At 35.8% G+C, this 26,500-nt stretch overlaps 2 protein-coding genes across 2 annotated transcripts in view; one reads left to right on the top strand and one right to left on the bottom strand.

Moving 5' to 3' along the window:
• The first annotated feature begins 762 nt into the window (after nucleotides 1-762).
• On the top strand, nucleotides 763-21,784 carry LOC144451737 (ribosome biogenesis protein BMS1 homolog). The gene is made up of 25 exons (XM_078142641.1): nucleotides 763-975; nucleotides 1,368-1,558; nucleotides 2,041-2,120; nucleotides 2,469-2,800; nucleotides 3,601-3,722; nucleotides 4,066-4,262; nucleotides 4,767-4,900; nucleotides 5,167-5,287; nucleotides 5,707-5,829; nucleotides 6,547-6,914; nucleotides 6,981-7,153; nucleotides 7,721-7,822; nucleotides 8,223-8,380; nucleotides 9,194-9,275; nucleotides 9,927-10,189; nucleotides 10,953-11,039; nucleotides 12,143-12,244; nucleotides 13,310-13,490; nucleotides 14,140-14,198; nucleotides 14,625-14,747; nucleotides 15,435-15,582; nucleotides 16,750-16,925; nucleotides 17,686-17,856; nucleotides 18,704-18,802; nucleotides 21,216-21,784. The coding sequence occupies exons 1-25, from the start codon at nucleotides 806-808 to the stop codon at nucleotides 21,324-21,326; spliced, it is 3,873 nt and encodes a 1,290-aa protein (XP_077998767.1). The 5' UTR covers nucleotides 763-805; the 3' UTR covers nucleotides 21,327-21,784.
• Nucleotides 21,785-23,394: 1,610 nt separating this feature from the next.
• Nucleotides 23,395-26,500, bottom strand: part of LOC144451736 (organic cation transporter protein-like) — a 6,975-nt gene continuing 3,869 nt past the window's right edge. Inside the window, exons 7-9 of the mRNA XM_078142640.1 lie at nucleotides 25,586-25,800; nucleotides 24,716-24,824; nucleotides 23,395-23,610 (exon numbers count right to left, since the gene is read on the bottom strand). Coding sequence (XP_077998766.1) covers nucleotides 23,490-23,610; nucleotides 24,716-24,824; nucleotides 25,586-25,800 — 445 coding nt within the window. The 3' untranslated portion in view covers nucleotides 23,395-23,489. The remainder of the gene's footprint in view (nucleotides 23,611-24,715; nucleotides 24,825-25,585; nucleotides 25,801-26,500) is intronic.

Below are 26,500 nucleotides of genomic sequence, written 5' to 3'. Positions count from 1 at the left end.
CCGAATGACCAGATAACTGGTATATCATATGATCGATGGCGAGAGAAGGCATTTTAGTCAAGCTGGATGGAAATAACGCTGTGAGGTTTGAAGGCATCAGGCGATCCAGTTCTACAGTGTATAAAACGTGTGTCTCCAAATCTTGTCTTGTCCGAATATCTTCTCTTAGTGTCACATAGTGGTCTGAGTCCGAATCTACGTTGTCGGCTATTGTGAGACATGTACATGTGATACTCCCATGGTAGAAAAGTGCCCATTGACGCCACTTATTAACTTATTGTAGAAAATATGAACCGGGGTTGTGCTGGGGGGGGGGGGGGGGGTCTAACCCTACAAATGTGTATCTCTTGTACAACTAACCTGGCTATATCATAGTTCTATAGTATTGCCATGTTCAGTTCGTTCAGTAGGTCAAGTCATTCTATTCGGCTCAGGAAGTTGAAATATAGGTACAAATTATCATCAAGTGAGTGATTTTTAGTATGAAAGTTATTAGTGAGTTAGGGGTTCCTAATGTACATCATGTGCATCTCCTGTAGTTGATAGCAGTAATGTATTGTTTACAAACACATTGAAGTGTTAGAAAGTACATGTACAACATAATATCATAAAACATTCTGTTGCCTACAACTTTCAGGATCCGCTTTTCTCAGGTACCTCTTTTCATAAATCATATGTCTCAATCATGATCATTCACTTCTTCTTTTTTCCAGTGAAAGTGATCTCACACTTCTTGTGGGGACCACTATCTTGAAACCCTTAGCAAAGAAAAGAATAATCTGACTAACACAACGAGTGGAGGGTTATGGCTGATGAACAGCAGCCAACCAAGGCCCATCGTCCCCGGCAGACTGGACCAAAGGCAGTAAAGAAAAAGAAAAAGAATGAACATGAACAAGAGTTGACAGATAGACAGAGAAATCCAAAAGCTTTCACGGTTCAGTCTGTAGTCAAAAGAGCCAGACATGTGAGAAGGTATGATAGCCAGTCATGTTTTGTTTCTATACAAAATGTGTGTGTGTATGTATGTATGTATGTATGTATGTATGTATGTGTGTGTATGTATGTATGTATGTATGTACGTACGTACGTACGTACGTACGTACGTACTCACGTATGTATGTATGTATGTATGTATGTATGTATGTATGTATGTATGTATGTATGTATGTATGTGTGTGTGTAATGGTTCAAATCCCCACACCCAAACTAAAAAGTTCATTGAACTATTGATCTCAGCCTAATATGGCTCATCTTTTAAAAATCTCTGCAAACTGGAGAGCCAGAATATGACAAAGTATATTCTTATGACTGGGACAATATTAACTTGACATGTCAATATTCATTATTTTATCATTTCTCTATAGAACTCTTGACATTGAAACCAAGAAACACCACATCCCATTGGTTGACAGAGCACCCCTAGAACCACCGCCAATTGTGATTGGTGTAGTTGGCCCACCTCGAGTTGGTAAAAGTACGCTTATACGGGGACTGATAAAAACCTTCACCAGACAAAATCTGACCAATATCCAAGGGCCTGTAACTATAGTGTCTGGTAGGTCTATCAGTCACTTTATAAGTATTATATATTATTGCATTGATATTGGATTATATGCCTGTGGGCATGATTACAATCAGCACTATGACGTAATGTAAAGGGCTGCAATCATTATCTTGTTCAAAACACATGCATCTTGGAGTGTCATAGTATGGACACCAAGGCAGTAACTATAGATGTTTTTTTAAGTATATGGCTGAACAAAACTATTACCATACATTTTTCATGACATATACAACCAGTGTGCCCTCTAAGCCAATTTGATGCACCACTGACACACACAATTTCTAGTGACGCACCAAAATTTGGTATTCCCCTATCTCTTACTATGTGGTGACTCACAAGAAGTCTCAGTTTTTATCATTTTGACTCACAAGTTCACAACAAAATTTGGCTATCATTAGAGGACACACTGTATACATCGCAACATATTTGGTCTTTATACTTTACCAGTTTACGTTCATTGTCTCTTTTTCCAGGCAAAAAACGAAGACTTACCTTTCTTGAATGTAACAATGATATTAACTGTATGATAGACATTGCCAAGGTTGCTGACCTGGTAGGTATAAACTCTCTATCACGTCCATAAATAGTCAACTGTCAATTCAGTGTACTGATGTTTGGGTGCAGATGCAAAAATCAATCTGATTGGACATATTGCATATGTTATGTGTATTTTTCACTTTACACATGTATGTTTACTTACAGGTGATTCAAGGTGTACAATGTTATGATTAAGTCACATTAAATCTAACAAAACAGTTTTAAAACATGGTCCTATTGCAGATGGTGCAACTTTAGGTTGATTATGGTAATTAATACAAGTGTACTAACGGCAGAAATAAGTCTGACTGAAATTCTCCTTTCAATAATCTCTCTTTATTTTTATCTTTTTTTTCCAAAATAGATACTACTTCTTATCGATGCCAGTTTCGGTTTTGAAATGGAAACATTTGAATTTCTCAACATTGTTCAAGTGCATGGCTTCCCAAGAATCATGGGTGTTCTTACACACTTGGACACGTTTAAAAATAATAAAATGTTGAAAAAGACCAAAAAGAAAATGAAGCACAGATTTTGGACAGAGATTTATCAAGGTGCAAAGTTGTTTTACATCTCAGGATTGGTACATGGTGATTACAATAGAAACGATTTGCATAATTTAGGGAGGTTTATTTCGGTGATGAAGTTCCGACCTTTGACCTGGCGATCTACACATCCCTATATGCTTGCTGACAGGTAAGACAGTTTTGAGTTATTGATGGAGAGTAAGCAATATTACAGTCATAAAACTCAATTTTCAACTAAATTAATTAACTCTGTAATATTCAAGAACACAAATTCAGAGATAATCATTATGAAACGTGTGTGTGCAGTCACATCTTCTGTGCAGAAGGTCAAATGTATGTCTTTGTTTTCCAGACACGTGGGTATGTTAGACATTTTTCCTTCAAAGTAGCCACAAGAAAAATCCAACAATTGGTTCACAGTTAATTTTTAAGTGAGGATTAAAGAAGCAATTCATATTCAGACTTTAAAACCAACTGTGAACTGTGATGGAGGGGGGGTGGGGGGGGGTGGGGCGTTACCAACATCCAAGAATTTGGGATTATTGTCTGAAGTCAAGCATGTGTCGTGACTTCAGAAAACACTGACAAAGCTATGGTGGATACCTGGCAAAAGATGTGGTGAGCTAATTGTAAATTTCGGTGAAATATGAAATTAAATCCATTAACTTAGAGTGAGCTTTTGCACAGATGATCTTTCACCATACTTTTCTTAATTCATAACAAATTATGACATGTAATAGAAGCAAAAGAACAAAAACTTAACATATATTTATAGTTTCGTGTAGGCCACCCTTTCCACTTACTGATGTGCACTTTGGAACGTGTGTGTTGCCTTTGAATTATGTGACTTGATGCTATGTGTATGGGACACACATAACTATGTGCAACTATAAACTTCTCTGTCATATGAAATTAATGTACTTTAATATTAGTTTTTTATATTTTTGAAATCTGTTGTTGTTTATACAGAATGGAGGACTTGACAGATCCCGAACTAATACGTCAAAATCCTAAAAGTGACAGAATTGTAGCACTATATGGATATATACGTGGTACACCATTGAAGTCACACAGTAATATCCACATAGCAGGTTAGCACTGTTATTTTTTGTTTATTAATATTACCATTAAAATATTACCATGTGTTCGACTGATTCATGCTCTCGTTTGCATATAGGTATACAATAGTGTTTTCATTTGTGAGCTAGAGTGTCAAGAGTGAGTACCATTATAATGTGCATGCATCGATGCAAGTAATCATTAGTACATATGTAATGAATAAATATAATGATAGTGTTTATTTAAGATAGCTAAAGATATGATTTTAGGGATAGATAAATGTTACAGTAAAAATCAGAAATCATTTCAAAAGTAATCCTGATTATTGATGGGAATCTCAATACACTGAAATGAGATTATCTTTACTTTCCTTAGGATGTGGTGATTTTCCAGTTCATGATGTATCATTCCTTCCTGATCCGTGTGCACTTCCAGAGAAGCATAAAAAGAGGGCGTTGAATGAAAAAGAGAGACTAATCTATGCCCCTATGTCTGGTGTGGGTGGTATTATTTATGATAAAGATGTAGTGTACATTGATCTTGGAAAGAAGGCACACAGTGAAAATGTTGAAGTAAGTTTGATCAATTTTGTACAATCTATCAGTCAGTCAATCAATCAATCAATCAATCAATCGATCAATCAATCAATCAAGCATAGAATGTGCAGTAAATTCTTTATTAGTTTCTGCATGGCTGTAGCAAACAAAGCTAGTGAACACTAATATGAAATGAGCAGTAGGTTACCAATGTTCAAGGTTTTCGTTTCATGTGGGGCTCAGTTAGGTGTTAGACCTGTTTAGTAATTATATCCTTAGTACAGAGTAATTTAGTTAGAAGCACATATAGAGGAGAGCTTTGAAAGAAATAACTTGAGGACAAAGCAATAGACCTGTCTATGGAATCACACCCTCTAGTGGTGGCTTCTGATATAAATGATGTGGCTCTAATCTGTGTTTTTCTGAAGCTACAATGAACATTACTTTATACTTAATTATACAACAGAGCCAGTGAACACTAACATGACATGTGCAATAAATGAATCATGTACCAATATTTACAATGTTTATTTTGTACAGGAAGAAGAGACACCCAGTCATGAGCTTGTAACAAACATTATTAGTACCCAGCAGACTATTGATAGTAAGATGGCTGCCAGCAAACTCTCCCTCTTTCAAGAGTCACAACCTATTAGTTCTGACCAAGTTAAAGGGTAAGGTCCCCTTAACTTTATTAATGCCACTAAAAGTCTCACAATTAGTGAGACCCAATTAGTTCTGAGCAAGTTAAAGGGTAATGTTCCCTTAACTTTATTAATACCATTAATGTCACAATTAGTGAGATCCAGTTAGTTCTGAGCAAGTTAAAAGGTAAGGTTCCCTTAACTTTAATCTCACTTGCAAAAATACTAATTTAACTTATGTTACCAGAAATAATTTCTGAAAATATGCTTTCTTTATCTGTGGTTCCACAAAACAGTAGCTCAACAGTGCCTTGGGAAGATGTTATTGAAGAAGATGGCAGAGTGCGTAGGAAAGCTATCTTTGATAACAAGGATGCATACTCTGAAGATTCTGGGAGTGACAGTGATGGTGATGAGGTAGGCAAGATATGCCTCTAGAGGGCGCTGTGTGTGTGGAATATGCACATTCATAGAATGAAGTTTTTCATTGATAAATTACATCAACAACAAAGATACAGACATAGAGCTTTTGTGAAGTGTGATAAGCAAGACAGGGTTTTAAGGTGATGTTCCCTCGGATGGTGTTCCCTTTTATGGTATTATTAAAGTTGGTAAAATCTCCCCAGTGTTTTCCAACTTTATCCGCATCACAATCTTAGTACAATTCATTCAAATCTATGCAAGGTTTTCCAGACTTCTGCCCTCTGTTACCGGGTTTTCCCAAACTCTGCGCAAAACAATGGGTAACACTGCACTGCAGATAAAGTTCTTGTTGGCAATGTTTGAAAGGTTAAAGGTCAGAGTTCAAATCTCATCACAAAATTCTCAAATGTTAGGAAGAAGACACTGACGAGGAGGAAGATGATGATGATGATGATGAAGAAGAAGAAGAGGAAGAATCAAACAGACTTGAGGAGTCGGAAAAAGTGGAGAAACAACTCAAGATATCAAAGAAACTGGTGAGATATAATCAGTTTATGAGAATGCTATTATATATACAAGTACTATGTGTTATCATACCATGTTCCTGTGGTATAGTGATTTAAGTCCAGGATTAGCCATCAGTAGGTCATAGGTTAGAATCCAACTGCACTGGAAATGGTGGATTTTCTGTTACTGACCCAAACCCATGGTGAGTGTTCTACAGATTTGATCGGTTGGCCATACCACTCAGGCCTCATCACTCAGCTAAGTCTCACTCACTCACAAGACGAGTGAAAATTTTTGGGGGACTCTTCGGGTAATGACTTGAACAGTCAGGGACGATTACTCACACAGAGCCTGTATTTGCTATGTTTGCCAGGCTAGGGTGACTCTTAGATAGACTGTGAACTGACAAGGAAAGCCTTGACAGTTCAACAGCTACATGATATCGAGCGTGCAACTTGTCATGTAGTCCCAAAACCAGAATGGACTTTGGTAGAATTGTGTGTGTATGTGTCTGCATAAAAAATTTGCATGGAGTAATTTCCAGCACAAAAACTTAGAAAAAAGTGTTGCCATTATCATTGAGAAAGAGGTACCGTAGCAATGTAGATGAGGTTTAACTTTAAAGAGGCAACTCAGAAACCATCAGATTGATTGTGTTTGTAGCGACTTGTAGATTCTGGTGGACTCAAATCTGACTCATTGTGAGAGTATTGAATTATCTATTTTGTCAACTTTTGTATTTTTAGACTTCGCCTGTTGAAGCTGTGACGTCTGTTAGCAGTGATGATGACTTTGACCTTGACCTTGACCCTGATGACCTTTTAAAGTCAGGAATCAAAGCTGCTAAAGAGAAACAGAAGATCCAGAGTTTTAAAGAAAAAACAAAACTGAAGAAACAAGGAAATGTTCGAAAGGAAGATGATGTTGTTATGGAAGCAGGTGTAGGAAGTGATGATAGTGATGATGCTGATGAAGATGAAGAAGATGATGATGATGATGAGGAGGAGGAGGAGGAGGAGGAGGAGAAAGATGAAAATGACAGTGATGTTTCCGAGGAAATAGATGAGGAGGATGAAGAATCAGATGATGACAATGAGAATGACTCTGAGGAGGAGCAAACACCAGCTAAGAAAATTTCAAACTTAGAAAGAAATAAAACTGACAAGTTAAAACCTGACAGAGAAAGCAAGAAGTTGAAACAATCCAAGACAATAGACGGCAAGAAAGAGAGTAAAGGAGAACAAACAAAACATGTAACATTTGAAGATGATAGTGACGATTGGGATGAAGATGTTTCCATGGAAACTGACAAGTCGAGTGATGAAAGTGGTGAAGATACAAGTCTTGGGAAAGGTGAGATGGCTAGATTGTGACTGGATGAAATACGTTATGTGTTTTTGTTTACTAATGAATAAGCACTTCAACATAATCATGTTTATATGAATGCTGTAGGAGGGAGTACAGAAATATATGCGGATTGTCAGGGCCTTGAGTAGACTGGGATAGTGATGAAGTACATACGGAATACAATCCCTGTCAGGAACTAGACTCATTTATGGTATGCCTTTTTCTCCTGAGAGTTCAAGGCGCTTACAATTATTACCCCTGGTATGGATCAATGGCAGCACAATGGCCCTTTATACTTCCTCAACTCCCAGGGAGCATACAATCCATTGCAGCCAATATTAGTGCATAGGATTAAAGCCTTCACATTGCAAACTCTATCCTACCAGGTCCCCAATTGTACAGCTTGGTTGATTAAGGCACAATTTTGGTTCACATCTTGCCCAAGGACTTTACCCATTCAGAAACAAATAGCTGCAACAGTGCTTGAACCTGCAACCTGCAGATTCCAAGCCAGCCATGCTAACCATTCGCCCATCGTAACTATGTAATGAGTATTAACTCTACTCTTTATAGGTCACTTAAGGTGGAAGGAAAACCTTAGCCAAAAAGCATCTGAAGCGTTTCTACAAAGACAATCTGACAGTAAAAACTTGAAGAAAATTGTGTATGGACAAGGTAAGTACAGTAATACTGTTATCAGGGAAAGTAATGTAAACCTGGACATTTTTGTGAAAGACTTACTTTTCACTTATTTCACTTGAAAACAAGACACAAAAATAAGTAGTGACTAAAATGTCTTGTTAATTACATCCTTGTTTGTAACTCAAAAATTTGCAAATCATTAAAAAATGTTTCATATATTTGCTAGTGTAGATACAATGACAAATTCTTTAGCTTTTTTGTAATTTATTCAGTTACAAACATGGGTTTGGTCAATGCTGTTTCACATTGTGTTTTTTCAAGTAGGAAAACATAGCAGAGTTGTCTTAAGAATTAAAAATCCAAAATAAATACTTTGGCAAAATGTAGAGCATAAAGTGCATTGTTTTCTTTCAAATACTTTGTTTATTACCAGTGACATCCACTGAAGAGGAAGAATCCAACAAGTCTGAAGATGTTGGTGGTTTGTTTACAATTGTGAAGACATCCACTCAATCCGGTACCAGTTCCTTGAATGGATTAGATTGCTCTCAATTCCCTGTCAATCATTCCATGAAGTGGGACTTGGAAAAGGTAAACTTGTTAGGATAACATTTCCCCGAGAAAAAAAAGTTCAAAATAGGTGACGTTTAAAGATAACCTTCAAAATCCTCAATCTATTGAAATTGTAGGTACAGTGAATTTCACATTACCATAAAGCTTTTCTGTTTGATACAACCACGCAGAAACCAACAAGACACTGCATATGCCACACTTCAGATCAGTAGCAGAATCACATTGTTTTCTACATTTAGTCTAAATGAAATAAACCATTTAAATGTATTGCAACTCCATGCAGACATTCTGGTGCCAATGTTTTTCGTAGTATCAAACACTTCATCGCGTCAGTACAGAAAGGTCGTATCTGCTATACAATTGTATAGGCAGATACGAACATACTGCGTTGACGTGAATTGATGAAGGGAGGGTAAAATGTCCTTTGCGGTGTTCACTTGATGTCTGTATGGTGGCATGTGTAGTTCATTTCACTTAGACAAAATGTAGCAATGGTGCTGTCTTAAAGTGCCGCATGTCCAGTTTTTTATTGGTTTCTGCGTGGCTGTATCAAACAGGAAAGCTGAATAGTATTGTGAAATTCATTGTATATGTGTATTAGAAAAAGTAGATTGATTGAAAATAAAAGTAAAATGAAAAAAAAGGCTGCTTAAAAACTATTAAATATTATTGTGTTAAGCTTACGATGAAAATGAAAGTGGGTGCAGTTTTGCTGCATCATGTCAAAACCAGCCCTCGCAGTACTGGGAATTGCTCCCAGTGGTTTCTTTTAAGCAGACATATGCACATACTCAAACCCAATTGTTATAGTTTGTCTTTTTTCTCCTGTAGATGAAATCTTACATTAACGATTGTTTTGTGACTGGAAAATGGGATGAGAATGAGGATGCTGAGAAATTACTAGCTGATGATGGTGAGCACAACTTTTTTGTTTGAATAATTTTGCTATGTTTCAGAATAGTGGAACTTAAGGTGAACACCACTCCAGGAAATAAAGGTATTGTGGGTTCTGGAGAGTCATTTCATGATTTCACATCATGATCACCTAAATATTGCTTGATTGCCAAGAAACACCGATTTGGAACTTTTAGGCTAAAATTTGCTTACTTTGGATCTGTAAATACCATTCCAATGTAATTATATTTTACTGTCATATTGATTCTTGGAACTATGAATAATATTACCCTTGTAATTCAGCCTTCTGTTTGCTAAGATAGACACAAACTTAAACTATTGTTGATACATGTTGATATGACAGTGATTAGGTATTGAATGGACATTGGTTTAATTATAGTCTCAGTAGGTAGGTGTCTCTGAAAGCTAGTTCCATAAACTTGCAGTGCTGTTTTCGGACTTCCAGTGTTTACACTATCTTGATCACTGGGTGATTAGAATTGCACAACAGAGGAACCACTATCACCCACTTGTGTAATCAACCACATTGAAGAACAATAGATTTAGTTTGCACCTATCTTCGTAAACCGAAGGCTCAATTGCCAGAGTAATATATTGTCCAGATTTGGGGTAATTTCTGCCATGTTTGGTTCCATTTAATTTTGTCTAGATGAAGTGTACGGTGACTTTGAAGATTTGGAGACAGGTGAAAAACATCAAGGCAAAAATTATGATTCTGATGACAGTGATGACAATGTTGACAGGGAGGATGACAAAACAGACAAGACACTAAAAATAGAGATGAGCGATAGAGAGAAAAGGTTGGAGAAGAAAAGGAAACTGAAACTAGCATTTGATGCAGAATATGATGATAAAGATGGCGGCACTTCTTATTATGATGAATGGAAACAGCAGTTAGATAACCAAGCACAGGTAGATAATAATTAAATAATATTATATAGTAATTAATTTTAATAATAATCAACTTTATTTGCATATTGACCACTCTGATAAATAACTATGTATGTTTAAATTACAATCTACTCAGTGGCAAAGTTGAATAACAGTTTACTTTGATAATGCCGCTGAACAAGTACATGATTATTTATTGTTGCAAATAAACCTGTCTGATTATTTACATCATGGATGGATGTAATTAACTACAGTAGAAAGTCTACATAGGCACTGTTTTTAAATCTAGAAGCACTGTCTAACAACAACAAAGCTCTGTAACGTGCACCACATGTCACAGGAAACTGTATTCATTCAATCTTGTTATTTTAATTTGAATATTATGAATGAAGATATTAGTAATAACATGCACAATTGCACCACTCCTAGAAAATTGATATTAAAAGATATTAATGTATTGAATTAAATATATATAATAATCAACGTGATCATTTGGCAAGTTTGGGTTGCTTACTCGCTAGACAAGAAGCCTTAAATATACTACTGTAACAGTAGGGTTGTGATTGAAGAGATTTTTGCTTTACACTAATTCAGCCTTTGAAACTTCCCTCCATAACAATCATGCCATGTTCTACAGTAAATGTAGTACAGTAAAGGTAAACTTGCAAAAACATTTTTTGATCATAAAGGTATATGTTGCAAATAATCTTCTGGCAAATGCTTTCTGTTTTGGCTATTGAAATCAGTATATTTATTTTATAATAATTCCTGTTTTTAAATCTAGATGAACCGAGCGGAATTTGAAGAGATGGAGGATGATGTCCGAGTTCTTTATGAAGGCTATAGACCAGGAATGTACATTAGAGTGGAGGTCAGTTATAAACTAACGACATAACCACAACTTCAATAAACTTGTCAAAAAATTTGTTACAAACAAAGTACCATCATTCCATAACCTGAACTCATAACAACTAATGATACCGTTCATCAATGCAACACAAGGACCAAATTCCACATCCCAAAGTCCACTCAACTCCCGGTCCTTCAGATATATGGCATCCATCGTTGCAAATATTTCATCAATCTAATGACTTCTGCATTCTCTCAAGCCTCTTGGTAGTTCCATATTGTTGCAAAATTTTTTGTATCTGTCACATGTAATCGTAATGTACAATATTATTTTATTTTGCAATTGCATGAAAACCCATCTTATGGATGCATTGCTGTTTATTTATAAATAAATAAGATTACCAAACATAGATTTGTGAGGAACACAAAGTCAGTATTTTTTTCAATTCTGTAAGTAATACCCGCCTGAACACCTCAGTCAGAGGTTACCCATTAGAATGACTGTATGCATTGTATAGAACACAACACTAGTTTTACCTGTTTCAAACATTTTGGATCACTACTCTCATTTTCTGATGTTATGGGTAGCAATGTTTATGACGTCAGAATCCAAAGACAGTTGTTTTCACACAACGATATGTATTGTGAATTCAAGAGTTAGTCACAGTATCATTTTTATTGAAATTTGCCGTAAACATATGTAATACAACACTGGTAATCAAGCCTAGTGCCTTTGGTTTTCTAAGAGACACAGACTAAATCATTGGTCTTCTATGTGGTATATTACACAAGTGGGTGATAGCAGTTTGTCTGTTGAACGATTCTAATCACCCGGTGATCAACATAGTGTAAACATTGGAAGTCCCAAAACAGCACTGCAAGTTTATGGAACTTTAACTCCCTACTGCGACGAAAGTCCATTCGATGGCTTATCACTGTTTATCAACATATTGCGACAATAGTTTTAGTTTGTGTCTATCTTAGTAAACGAAAGGCTCAATTACCAGAGCAATAATTACAGAACCACATGATGAATAAATTCCAATGTGGGTACTCGGGGATATTTGCATTCATGTTTGCAGTGTTTCCTGCTGTTTATCATTTGTTAATATTTGATTATTTCAGGTAGCTGATATGCCGTGTGAGTTTGTCAATAATTTTGATCCTACCTATCCAGTTGTTCTTGGCGGACTACTTAGTAGTGAAGAAAATATTGGTTTTGTTCAGGTAATTAGATATTGAAAAATAATAATCTTATAATTAATATGTAAATTCTTTGAAAGTTATTCATATTTTCTCACACTAAATGTATTCTACAAAGTGCCAAACAATTATTATCCTTCACACATACCTTTAAAAGGGAATGCCACTCCAAGAAATAAAGGCATTTTCATTATGTTTGGGTTCCCAAGAGCTGTTTCATGGTTTTACATCACATACATTACACTTGATTTCAAAGAAACATCAAGTCGAAGTTAAGGGATCTTTGCTGTGGTTCACATTGCCTCATGGGGAAATGCCTATACAATGGTTGAACAATGAATATTCATGACTATGCAGTGGTTGAACAACGAATATTCATGACTATGCAGTGGTTGAACAATGGATATTCATGACTATGCAGTGGTTGAACAATGAATATTCATGACCATGCAGTGGTTGAACAATGAATATTCATGACCTTTTCAGTGACAGTAATAGGCACTTAGGAGTCATGAATATTCATTGTTCAGCCATTACATGTAGTATGTAGAAATGATATTTGAATCACTTAACCAGCTCCCTGTAGCATAGTGGTTAGTGCTCAGGATTAGCAGTCAGGAATTCAGGAGTTCGAATCCCACTGGAAACAGGATTTTTCTGTGACTGACCTAAAAACCAGGGTGAGTGTTCTACATACAAGATGGGTAGGCTGTATCACTCAGCCGTGTCTCACTCACAAGACGAGTGCGACTTTGGGGGGACTCCTGGAGTAATGACTCAAACAATCAGGGAGGCTTACTCACATCACACATGGAGCCCGCAGTTGCTATGTTTGCCAGGCCTGGGTGACTCCAGGATAGCCTGTGGACTGACTGGGAAAGTCTTGACAGTTCCACAGTGACTTGACATTGAGTGTGTAACACAACCCTGTCACATAGTCCCAAAATCTGACTGGAACTCTGTAGAATTATGTGTGATTGTGTATTTATGTCTGCATAAAAGAAAATCACTGGGAGCTATTCCCAGTACAAAAATTAAAAAAAAGAAAAGATATTTGAATTACTTAGATTTCTAATTTTTCTAACATAGGTTCGACTGAAGAAGCACCGATGGTATGATAGGATTCTAAAGACACGAGATCCACTGATTATTTCGTTAGGATGGCGAAGATTTCAAACTATGCCTTTGTATTCATTACAAGACCACAATGGTAGACACAGGCTGCTAAAATACACTCCAGAACATTTACATTGCCATGCTACAATATGGGGTAAGTTACAACTAAATTCTATCAAATCTCTACTTGTCGTGTCAATTATCATGACCTAAGGTTTTTATCACTTCTTATCTTGAATCAAAGTGACAGTGTCCCACAAGCTCAATAAATGAACTTTGTTTGTTTAGGGGAGGGGGTCTGGCGTCAATGCAATTGCTGAACTTTATTTTTGCAATTCTAACCAAATTTCGAAAACTTTCACGCCCTTTCATGAGAACAGGTTCTGTATTTACTACTGCGATTTTGATCAGTTGATCAAAATGTACTTCTAATGTGATATACAGTGTTGGGTTTCTGGTAATATTTGAATGTGTTTACAATCATGTTTTTACTTTGCATCGGTTGTTGTGGTGCGACTGCTATAACTTTCATCATGGTTTACATCATATGTCGTTGTCGCACATGTGAAGGTTTGTTTAGGGGGAGGGGGAGTTCGTTTATTGAGTTTATGTGATATTGTGTGAATGTCTCTTGGGTCACTTGCATTATCCTCTGCAGAATAAAGAAAAATATATGGGAATAATATCTAATTGCATCACTTAGATTTCTCAGAAAGGAGGGAAATTTGATATTATAATTAGATTTTGTGCCAAATACTGATATACATGTTATGATAACAATTTTATAATTTTTCATTTTTTAGGACCAATTACACCGCAAGGAACTGGTATACTTGGAATTCAGTCAGTTGCAGATCTCACTGTAAGTTATGTGTCTTACTTCTTGAATCTTGATGTAATATAAGAGAACCTCCGTGATGTGTAACTGTAAGTGCCAAGTTTGGCATACTCAGAGTATTGAGCACTTTAATCCAGCATAGACATTTTACATATACTGAGATTGTGTGTGTGTGTTTGTGTGTGTGTGTGTATAAGGATTTACATATACATACATACATACATACATACATACATACATACATACAAACATACATACATGTACACACACACACACACACACACACACACACACACACACACACACACATACGTACGTATACACATATCTCTCCATTTATTGTATCCGTATATCATTGTGGATTCATTTTAATCCATGAAATTACTCACATGTTCATTTCAGGTATTCCTTATGTTATGCGTTAACATTTGACAATTGTTTCCTTTGCAGCATCGATTCCGAATTGCAGCTACTGGGTCTGTACTTGATTTGGACAAGTCTGTCACCATTGTTAAGAAGTTAAAATTAACTGGAACACCTTTCAAGATTTACAAAAACACTGCTTTTATTAAGGTAGTAAATTCTTTATTCTTGTTGGAGATCGCATAGAAAAAAACAGAAAGAGTGGATGTCATTTGTTTTCAAAGCCTATTGTAAGAATTTCATTTCTTTTAAAATGGCCATATGGATGAGGATTGGGTATTTATTTTGGCGTTTTAATTTATAAAACAATTTTATCACGGCTTCCTACTTGAAAAATCAATGTGTAACAACATATGCCAAGTCCTTGTTTGTAACTCAATCAATTCCAAAAGATTAATAAACGTGTAAAAAAAGTGTGTTATTGTATGTCCAATAACAAACTTTTTACACATTTTTTTTTAGGTTTTTGCAATTTATTGAGTTACAAACAAAGACTTGGCTTATGTTGTTTCACATTGATTTTTCAAGTAGGAAGCCATGATAAAATTGTTTTGTAAATTAAAAATCCAAAATAAATACCCAATCCTCATCCATATGGCCACTTCAAAGGCCAGCGTCAGATTATAGTCACAATTTCAGATTGGGATGGTTATCTCTCTTGGATATATTGAAAATGTTCTTTTGAAATCATTTATTTTAGCTGAGTGATGGTTATTTTTAAATGCGCTCCTTTTCCGCAGGCGATCCGTCTGAAAGCTTTGCATAAAACTAAATCAGAGGCATCCACTTGTTTTTGTTTTAGTTATCTTGATATGTTGCTTCTTTTCTCCTCTCTAGGGAATGTTCAGTTCAACACTGGAGGTTGCCAAATTTGAAGGTGCTGCGATTCGGTCAGTCAGTGGAATTCGTGGACAGATCAAAAAAGGTGTCAGAACACCTGATGGCGCTTTCCGTGCTACCTTTGAAGACAAACTTCTTATGAGTGGTATGTGAACTATTGTCCAAGTGCAAGTCCTTGAGTCCTTAACCCTTTCATGACTAAAGACGAGTTTTAAATAATATGGGGACCCAATTTATATGAATATTTTCATAATTACAATAATATTACTTTATTAGGAAGTAACATTTCTTTAATTCCAGTCTAAAATGAAGTTGATATATGCCAAAAACTTACATAAAACAAGAATTTTGTCCAAACAATATTGGCGGGAATGTTTTCAGTATTGAAGGGGTTAACACAGAATATGCATCAGAAGTGTTTAACTTTTGCTTACTTTGTTCAAGAAAATTCATAGATAAAATTATTTATAAAAGTATTTGTCTGGCTTACTCTGTAAGTTACACTATGGCAGAGTGCCCCCACGCATCAATCAACCCCCTTTCATAATGCAGGCTGATGAGGGCAGAGCAACATGACGTATCTTACAGTCTATTTCTGGCTGAATGAAGACAAATATTGAGAGAATTATATAGCTTATAATTTATATACCTGTACATGCATAATCTGTTTTAAGAAGTTATGGAAATGGTAAATTTAAATATTCGAACTCATATTTTGAGCACTACAGAACCATTGATGGAAACACACATTATCATGATGTACATGTACAGTTAAAATCATCATTTGGCTCAACAAAAATCTAACCAACATAAATATTTATTGAGTCAGACAATAAAATGTAGCAGTGTTGGTAAGATTTTTGTTGAGACAATGTTTTGTTTCAGGTGCCATGATTTTCATTGTAGAACAGCCAGGGTATAAATCCCATTTTTTGTTGCAATGAGTTCAACTTGGCTTGTATGTGGTATAACACATCACAGTTCATATTTTGACCTCTGTATTTTCAGACATTGTGTTTGTGAAAACCTGGTACCCTGTAGCTGTACCACTTCACTGTTCATATTTTGACCTATGTATTTTCAGACATTGTGTTTGTGACAACCGGGTACCATGTAGCTGTACCACTTCACTGTTCATATTTTGACCTCTGTATTTTCAGACATTGTGTTTGTGAGAACCGGGTACCCAGTAGCTGTACCACTTCACTGTTCATATTTTGACCTCTGTATTTTCAGACATTGTGTTTGTGAGAACCGGGTACCCAGTAGCTGTACCACTTCACTGTTCATATTTTGACCTCTGTATTTTCAGACATTGTGTTTGTGAGAACCTGGTACCCAGTAGCTGTACCAAAATTCTATAACCCTGTCACATCACTTCTCCTACCAAAGGATAGAAAAGACAAATGGGTTGGGATGAAAACAGTTGGACAGTTACGAAGAGAACAAAACTTATCAGTTCCTCAAAATCAAGATTCACTCTACAAGGTAAGGAAAAAAGTCTAGGGGGCTTAGTGAGAATACAGGAATGTTGTGCTATTATAGGCCCGTACAAAGGGTAATAATTGTAAAGCACTTTGAGCACAGTGTGGGGAAAAAACAGTGCTATATAAAAACTAACATTATTATTTTAATAAGTTACGTAAGCTTATCTCTTCAACATAATGTTCACCTTGAAAACAAATATCGTGAACTTTTGCTGTTACTGGGCTTACAAATGCCTCAAAACCATTCTCAGTCAAAATCAAGATCAGGAATGAACTTTCATAAGGCAAAGTTTTCAGGGAAATTTGTCACAAAGGCACAGTCTTCCTAAAAACAAGAAACAATATTGAAAACAGTAGAGGAGAAATGAAGATGCCTTTGTATTTCAGTCACGAGATGCAACGTTACAACTTCAAATGCAAAAGAAACAATAATAGAGGTGCTGAACACAGTGGGAATGTGGAAGTAGACAAGTGAACATGTTATAATTATCAGTTGAAAAGTAAACAAGTGAAGCTTTTACAGTCATGAAGACCATGTGTAATTTTTCAGCAGAAGCCTATTTCTACTTCACTGTAAACAAATCGCAATGCTTTATCACTTGTCAATGTGGTTGGGTGAAGGATCCTGCTGTGTGTGTTGTGTCTCTGTTATTGTTAATCCAGAGTTAAAATGTGTCTATCTTGTGTCAAAAATATAATGTCCCATAAGGCAAACGCCATACCAATGTCATTTCTACTGTATTTTCATTTTTTCTACTCAGCCCATTCAACGTGGAACAAGACAGTTTAGTGTCTTACATATACCAAAGCGACTACAGAAGGAGCTACCGTTCAAGAATAAACCCAAGTATGAAGGGGTCAAGAAGAAACAGAAGAAACAAACTCTTCTTGATAAGCATAGAGTTGTCATACGGGAACCAGAAGAGAGAAGGGTAAGAAATAACTCCAAATTATATATATATGATTGAGCCCCATGAAGCACAAGTGCCAGTGTGGTGTACTTGGTGTATCTGAATAAGTGCTTGTAGTGTTCTCTGTGGCTGTACAAAAAATATTCAGCAATAGGGAACTTGCAAACCCGCCATGTTGAATGTTGCATCATGGGAAATGTGATAATAAATACTAATAAAATGGTATTGTAAACAATAATGTTACATTGTTTGTAACCACAAATAATCAATTCATAGTCACCCTGACCATTGTGGGAGGTTTATTTTATCGGTATTAGGTATTACAATAACCACAGCTAATCCTGTAGTCCATTGCTCAGTCTGGATTGCAAGTTCCCTATTGCATTGACACTAGATCCCCTCCCCCTCTGCCTCCGCCTCCCCCCCCCCAAAAAAAAAAGAAAGAAGTTTAATTGAGCTTGTGTGATATCATGTGACCATGCCTTATATCACCAAAACTATATGTCAAGAATGATCTTGTATGTAGTTAGAATCCTGAAATGGAAATCAGTAGAGTCTTATGTTGATATTTGTGCATAAGACTAGGTATATCTGTATGTAAGAAATTACCAAAAGCAACTCCCCGCACTAAAATTACCCCAAAAAATAAAAAGTAAAAATACTTTTGAAAAATGATTCTGTAATTTTGTCACATGATTCCAGTGATGAGTCATGTGACTAACCCAGAACATCAGACTGATGAACAAGTCAACAGGTGTAGACGAAAGCTTCAGTTTGGCTTTCACTAATTGTCCATTATGTGTGATGTTTCAAAAGTTTCATGTTGACATGAATGTTCATTAATTTAATTTTTTTTACTGTCACTTAGGTCGCCAAATTGATGCAGCAGTTATCTGCAATGAATAAATACAAAAAAGAAAAGGAGAAAGAAGCAATGAAAGCTAGAGTCACAGAACACAGAAAACAAGTAGGTGGAAGTATTTGTCTCATGGCCTGCCTGCCTATCTATCTATCTATCTAATAAATTATATAGTACCAAATATCCAAAGAAAACAATGTTCAGTGGTGCTTAGAGCTAGAAAGAAGATGAAAATGCTCTTTGAAATATGTGAGTTTTTAAGCATCTTTTGAAAATGTTTACATTAGGAGAGGTTTTTATGCCCAGGGGTAGAGAGTTCCAAAGTTCAGGAGCTGCTGAAGAGAAGGAGTGGCGACCATAGGAAACCATTTGAGTGTATGCAGAAGGCGTTTATCCGATGAATGTAGAGTGCGTAATGAAGAACGAGGTGTCATTAAGTTTGTGAGATATTGTGGAGAGATTCCATTGAGGGCTTTATAAGTGATGAGCAGAAGTTTGAAAACAATACGACATGCCAGACAAAGTGTTTCTAATGGTGACACAAAAATACTAAACAAGAAATCCAACCAAGAATGTTGTCCAGATAAAGTTCTGACAGGCCAGACACAACAAGACTATTGAGACACAATAGTATGATTGTAAAATGTTCTAGGCTAAAGCATCTCAAAGAAACTTTTTTATTGCCTTTTGTGAAAAGACCGCCCAACCAGTTAATTTATAGGGGTTTAAATGGCAGTAGCTGTAAGTTCACTGAGTAGCATAAATGATGTGTCTGCAAATGTAGCCTGCGGGGTTTTCGCTAGATAGTTTTAGTGTAGCAGGCCTTCTCTGATTCTACTCAGCCCCACTCCTGCTTTGTAATATACATGTACATATAGTAGTGATTATTTATTTCAAAACGTTGTCACCTAATTACCATGGTTACATCACTTTAACAAAAGGACAAAGACACTGCTTACAATTAAAAAGTGTGCTGTTGTACAAGGACAATTGAAAATATTACAATGATGAACGCACTAAAGACGATGATTGTGTTGCAACACATGAACATAATGAACAGTGGCATCTGCTGTCATTTCAAATTCCTTGCTATCCTTTGTGTCAGAGAACCATTATTTGGCCATGAGCTTGTTTCTGACCCAAAAATATTACAATGATGAAACGCACTAAAGATGATGATTGTGTTGCAACAAATGAACATAGTGAACAGTGGCATCCTTGCTATTCTTTGTGTCAGAGAACCATTATTTGGCCATGAGCTTGTTTCTGACCCAACCCAACTGATCCTAGTTTAAGCCCCTGACCCTAAACATTTTTTTGCTTGATAAAGGTAAAATGATACGTTACCTTATCTGTGGTAACTTTTTATAAAATCATATTCCAGAGGAAAACCCAGACTTTTTAGACTATAACAGTATAGTCTGCATAATGTTCTTGTTTACTTCATTTACACCCTATAGTCAAACTCTCATGGAAGTATTGTGACCGATCAATATCTTATCTTAGGGTTGAAATAATTTTTCAAAAATTTACTCTAACAGTATAGTCTACATAATGTTCTCATTTTATACTTGTCTCATTTACTTCATTTACACCTTATCAACTCTCATGGAAGTATTGTGACTGACAAGTATCTTATATTGGGGATCAAAGTAATTTTTCAATAATTTTAAGTAAAATAACATACTCTGAAGTCATGTTATTTTAAGGAAAATAACATTTTCTGAAGTCATATTATCAGAAACATACATTGTTTTTATTTGTATCTGAGCTTACTTATGCATGCACAATAGAAGTGTAATCTAGATGTTGAACAAGTTACAGTATACTAAAGCTTTATATACAGGTCATGCCTCCATTCAACCATTGACCCTCCACATTGTTCAAGGGTCTATGGTTGAACCATAGGGTGAACTCTAGAAAGTATCAAAGAGTGATTTTTCTATTTTAATGCAGATATGCACCAAAGCAAAAACACATCTGCCCCAAAAAGAATGAAAGCGTAACCTTGCACAATTGAATGGAGTAGTACTGTGTACTACATACCACCACAGACCCTCCACCAACACCTATCTTATGTTAGTGGGATTCACTAGCTCTGAGAAATGGCTGACCTCAATGTTTATTTGTGCATGTATTAACTATTAATATGTAAATGGATATAGAGTAGGCTAGAATTCTAAACAGGTTTCAAATTTGGTAGGAAAAATTACTTATGGTGTGTAGATGAGAAATTGTTCAAATGAAAACAATCTGATCAGTGATTTTCAAATTACATCCAAAAAAGAGTGATTTTCTGTCAAAGTAGGTCTTTTACAATGGAAGTCTATGAGGTACATGGCTATATAATGTTACATATATTTTTAATCACTTCACCAAAATTCATGGGGCGTTACATTACATGGCATTATATATTGGTGTTTTCATTGGATTTCAGGTGTGCACATTGCCATTGGCAGTATTTTTTATTATGCCGAGGTTCTTTTGAAATTGATATGACATTTTATAACTCTGTTCACAGGTACGCATTCATGATGAAAAGCTTAAGGCCAGGCAGAAAAAAGAGAAAAAAGAAATGTTCCGATTGCTTGGACAAATGCAAAAGAAGAAGGACAAACATAAAGGAGAATGAAGCAATTGAAGGGTGAAGGAAGAGATGTACTGTTGTATGTAGTCTACTGTAGTTCCTGACACACTGTACTACGCTATCTTCATATTATACCCATTACTTAAGGGGTTAATTATGGTTCAACCCCATGGTGGGCGAAGCGTGAATGTCACGTCAGTAGTAATCCATCACAAATTGACAGGCTGTTGACATCATTCTCATGTTTAGTAGGAATGATATGATATGCAAATGTCCAACCAGGACTCCACCTCCAGTCTAATCAAACTAAAATCACATGGGGACGCAACAACGTCATCATGTTTATATGAACGCCGTAGGGAGGAGCACAGAATTCTGTTTGAGAGTAACAGGATTGACTAGACGGTATAATATGAAGATAACATAGTACGAATAAGGTCTGTCAGGAACTAGACTATATTTTATGTAAATAAAATGGAACATGTTACAACCAACGAAAAAATACTGATGTGTTCGTGTGCTCATAATAAGCTAGCATGAATAAGACAAGTTTCATGCAAAGACATGTAATTAGTGTAGGTAACTTATCAAAACATAAACATGGGTAGTCAGGATCCCATGACTCTGTTAGCTGATAGAATGCTACATGTTTTTAACAATCTAGTATGACTATAGTCTATCTGCTAGACCTCGGATGTTCTTCCGATAGAATACGACACACGACCGAACATCGCTATCAAGGATGGAACATCCAAGGTCTAGCAAATGTCATCAGGATATAAATAACTGCCAATCAGAGAACCGTATTAGCGACAAGCACAAACAGAGGACAGTAGCTAATTTTTCATGCATATTCATCTTAAGGAGGGGCTTGTAAAAATAACCACCAATGCGTTAACTAAAATGTGTGAATGACAACGTCTACACACTCATCAAACACAATTACCATAAACTGATAAGACATAGTAATGACGTAAATGTGTTTGTCAACACCTGCATGCAGAGATTGAATATATTAAAGTATATATATGCATACATGGCCCAACCCACAGCTTAACATGATCTCAATGGAAAGTCCGGTCTGAAAATGACATTTGCTAGACTGTTCGGGCAAGCTCTCACTGCGAACTTTGTTCGCTTATAGTATCGAAAGAAAGCCTTAACGTCTAGCAGCAAGACTAGTATGACTATTACTGTTACACTATAAGTTCCACAGATATAAACAAACTGATAAAAGCGTCGCATGAATCTACATCAGAGGCATCCGCTTGTTGTTATTGTGGCTATTGTATCAGTTGTATTGTTATCTGAAGATATTTTTACCCAATGTATGGCTCAATGAAGTCCTGAGAATTCAACAAAGCCAATTACACAGTCATAAACACCCAGTCTCTGTTAATCAATCACAGCATTCTATCCAATAATAAATTTGTGTTTATTTAGGCAGTTACATAATGTACAAATATGGTACATTTGTCAGATCAGGATGCTACCTATACACTGTTTACATCATTCTAACTGTTAGGGTGTACTCATTTGCATAAAGAACTTTTGCACATTTCTCGTTTAGCCAGACGGAAGTAGAGATGACTTGGTATCACGTTGGCACCCAGTCTACATAGAAATGAACCTGTTGTTAACTACACAAGCTGAGCTTACCACTGTTTGGAGGTAGTTTATGATGCCTATTTATAAGGTACTCACAGTATTGTACTTACTGGAGCATACTTAGCCACCACCACTAATTAAATGAACTCAAACCTGATACCAAGATAGAATTGATAAATGATGTGATGACGTAATTTATTATACATATAACAATGTATTCAACTGTTTTAACAATGCCAGAAGATTATTGTAATGTTATAAAAAGCATGCATTGACATTAAAATAATTTAAAAATAGTTTAATAAGTTTTTTTCACTTTAGTGAAACACTTGTAAACTCAGATGGTGCCACTTTGGTAGTGGGAGGGATTTAGAAATTTGACACCAGTTATGCTGGAATCCCAACGATCCCTAAATCTAATCAATATCTAAAAATTGCACATATTTCCGCTATTTGTAATTTTGATGGCAAACCCTCTGTAAAATGTCAGGGAACTTATTGCACTTAACAAAAACAATATGAAAATGTACTGAAAGAGATAAGGACGATATTTTCCCGATTAAACTGATATGAAGTACTATAACACTTGTTACTATGTCTTCACACAGATGACGTAATACTGTCAGGGTCGAAGTCAAGCTTCAAAACAATATTCTCTGCAAGGTATTTCTCACTTTTAGCCCATGTAGTAATTGATTTCTTTCTCGTTTCGCTGGTTTTCCTGTTGGAAAAGATGACACAAGATAATAATTACATAGGCAGAAAGCTAATCTCACAATTCAGGGGCCATCTTGAATTTACTGTGAAGGAAAAGTTTGTCAGGTTGTTGGCTTCTAATCACTGACTGGCCTTGTGTAGTTTAAATTGATGTTCACTACAAATTAGCTACATTCACCATAGTCTTATGTGTTTGTGTTCTTTGTATTAAAGAAATCTCTATGTATGTATGTATGTATGTATGTATGTATGTATGTATGTATGTATGTATGTATGTATGTATGTATGTATGTATGTGTGTGTGTATATATGTATGTATGTATGTATGTATGTATGTATGTATGTATGTGTGTGTGTGTGTATGTATGTATGTATGTATGTATGTATGTATGTATGTATGTATGTATGTATGTATGTATATATGTATGTATATATGTATGTATGTATGCATGTATGTATGTATGTATGTATGTATGTATATATGTATGTATGTATGTATGTATGTATGTATGTATGTATGTATGTATGTATGTATGCATGTATGTATGTATGCAAAGCCAAAGTCCCTGGACTACATAAAATTAAGACCAGTATATAAAATTAATCGGAAACACATTTAATTAATTCAAGGAATACATAAAATTAATTACAGTGCATAAAGTTAATCAAAACACATTTAATTAATTCAAGGAATACATAATATTAATTGCAGTTAATACAAAAATTGATTCTATTCGACATGAAATTAATCAAAACACATTTAATTAATTCAAGGAGTGTATAATATTAATTGCTGTCATTATAAAAATTAATTCTAGACTACATTATATTAATTCTAGCACATTTTACATAATTGTGACCAGAACGGGCCCCCATACTCGTGTATATTACTATTGGCATTTGCTCCTCAGTGCAAGTGTGCAGTGCAGTACCGAAAACATACAAGTGAGTGTGCGACCGTTCCATGGACACAGAATCGCGCGAGTGCAACTGTATACTTTCGCGAAATTTGCTGGTGTTTTGGTAAACGTCATCATTTATATCTTCTTTTAAATCATATGAATGTAAAAGCTCATATATATCGGTATTGTCACTCATGACGTATTTACCTCATGACTGTAGGAAAGATCTCAGTAGTGTAAAGTGTTATTGACCAGTACGCAGCTGCTGCTGAAAACTTTCCAATCATCATCACAGGAGTGACAAGAAAGCGGAATTCTGAACGGGAAAATAACACATTTATAACATCTATGGAATTTACTATCTTGAGTAAGTTACTGAAGCCTTTAAAATGGAAGGGTAGGCCCTATAATCTTTACTCTCGGTGGTCTACACACGTATAGAATTATGAAATATCACATACAGACATTCTCATTATGAATGATAGAGTTGATTTGTACTATGTGTATAACGGGTTGCATTTTGCTGGCGTTCGATCTGGATGAATACATAATTGGCACCGCCTCTTTAGGAGTATCACGCCAATGGGCCCGGGGGTCAAGGATTATGATATCGGTACTAGTGATCTCCAAATGTTCTCTTGAATGAAGATGTTGAATGTAATTCGATGACAGTCCACGATTGTTCTCGTAAAAAATGTATTCTTGAAATTTCAGTTTTTGAGTCAAGGTATTTATATTTTGGTGTGATCCGATCGATCAGTTGAAACAAATAGCCTGCCTCTATAACATTTCACCACCATTGCTACATTTTATCGTCTGGTGTGAATGTCATACAAGCATACTTAATCTTATCGTCAGGCACGACAAAATCTTGTGAATATAGCCACGTCTTATCATCTGGCACGACAAAATCCAATAACACTTGTTACATTTAATTCAGAAAATTTTAAGAGAAACTCCTTCCAGGTGGGTCTATATGTTTCCCCTTCCAATACATAATGAATAGATTACTCCACTTGTTAATGGAATGGGTTGTCAAAAAGAAACGGCATTTTTTCGGTAAAAAAATACACTCACCTTTCGGGGGTATAGGATAAAAAAAGCAGGCTACAGCACATATTATGAAGAGAATTGCTATTGGCTTTTTACGACCCCAACGATTCAAAACGTAGATTGGCACGACTATGGCTGGTACTTCCACCAAACCAGACAGGAAGAAATTCAAGTATTCGTTGCCAGCCAGTGAAGTTGATAAAAGAGATAAACCATAATATGCTACCGTGATAGCAAGCCTAAAAAAGATTTAAAAGAAAAATAGTGTGTTTCCACAACAATTTAGAGTTCAAAGGCGCTGTACAGCTAGACTTAGAATGTTATGAAGAATAGCTATCTCTTTAAGGTTTTTTTTTAAAGCGTTAGCTGTTCGTTTTTGTCGCATTTCTAATGACATACATGGTTATTAGAAAAGTCCATAGACAGGATGTAGCATGTGAGAACGTACGCCCACCATATGACACTAGTTTGCACCTTGGTTTATCATGCAGTAAACATTTGGCAGATGACCGGAGTTATCGTGAGAGTTGGCTTCATGTGAATAAGGTCAAATATGTAGTTTTAGTATTAGTCCATTCAGAGATTTGTATGTGATTAATAAAAGTTTAAAGTCAATTCTATTATGTAATGGTAGTCAGTACATTGCCATGAATGCATTACTGTATAATCCTGCTCATTATGCATTTATGGGTACAGTGACGTCACTTTTAACCACATGTACATAATCACATGCATATGTACCTATGCATAAATTTAAGTGATAAGTGCTAGGCGCATGCGCAAACTGGACATGATGTAGCGATTTACAAACATGGATTAGGACTTGGTCAGTATTGTTCCCCACAAACAAACGGTCTCCACAAAACTTTTTCCTACTTAGAAACGTTGTTTACAAGTTTGTTGTTACAATGGGGAAACTTTATTTGTGTTTCCTCACAA

This window comes from Glandiceps talaboti, chromosome 21 (assembly GCF_964340395.1).
Source record: "Glandiceps talaboti chromosome 21, keGlaTala1.1, whole genome shotgun sequence".
Classification (NCBI taxonomy): Eukaryota; Metazoa; Hemichordata; class Enteropneusta; family Spengelidae; genus Glandiceps; species Glandiceps talaboti.
Note: the sequence above shows the minus strand (reverse complement) of the source record. Positions and strands in the feature narration are given on the sequence as shown.

Excerpts from the sequence above, each read along its gene's own strand:
- LOC144451737 (XM_078142641.1), top strand. The coding sequence starts at position 806 with ATGGCTGATGAACAGCAGCCAACCAAGGCCCATCGTCCCCGGCAGACT. Across the intron at positions 976-1,367 it reads AGAGCCAGACATGTGAGAAG|AACTCTTGACATTGAAACCA; the intron begins GTATGATAGCCA and ends ATTTCTCTATAG. Across the intron at positions 17,857-18,703 it reads GGGAACCAGAAGAGAGAAGG|GTCGCCAAATTGATGCAGCA; the intron begins GTAAGAAATAAC and ends ACTGTCACTTAG.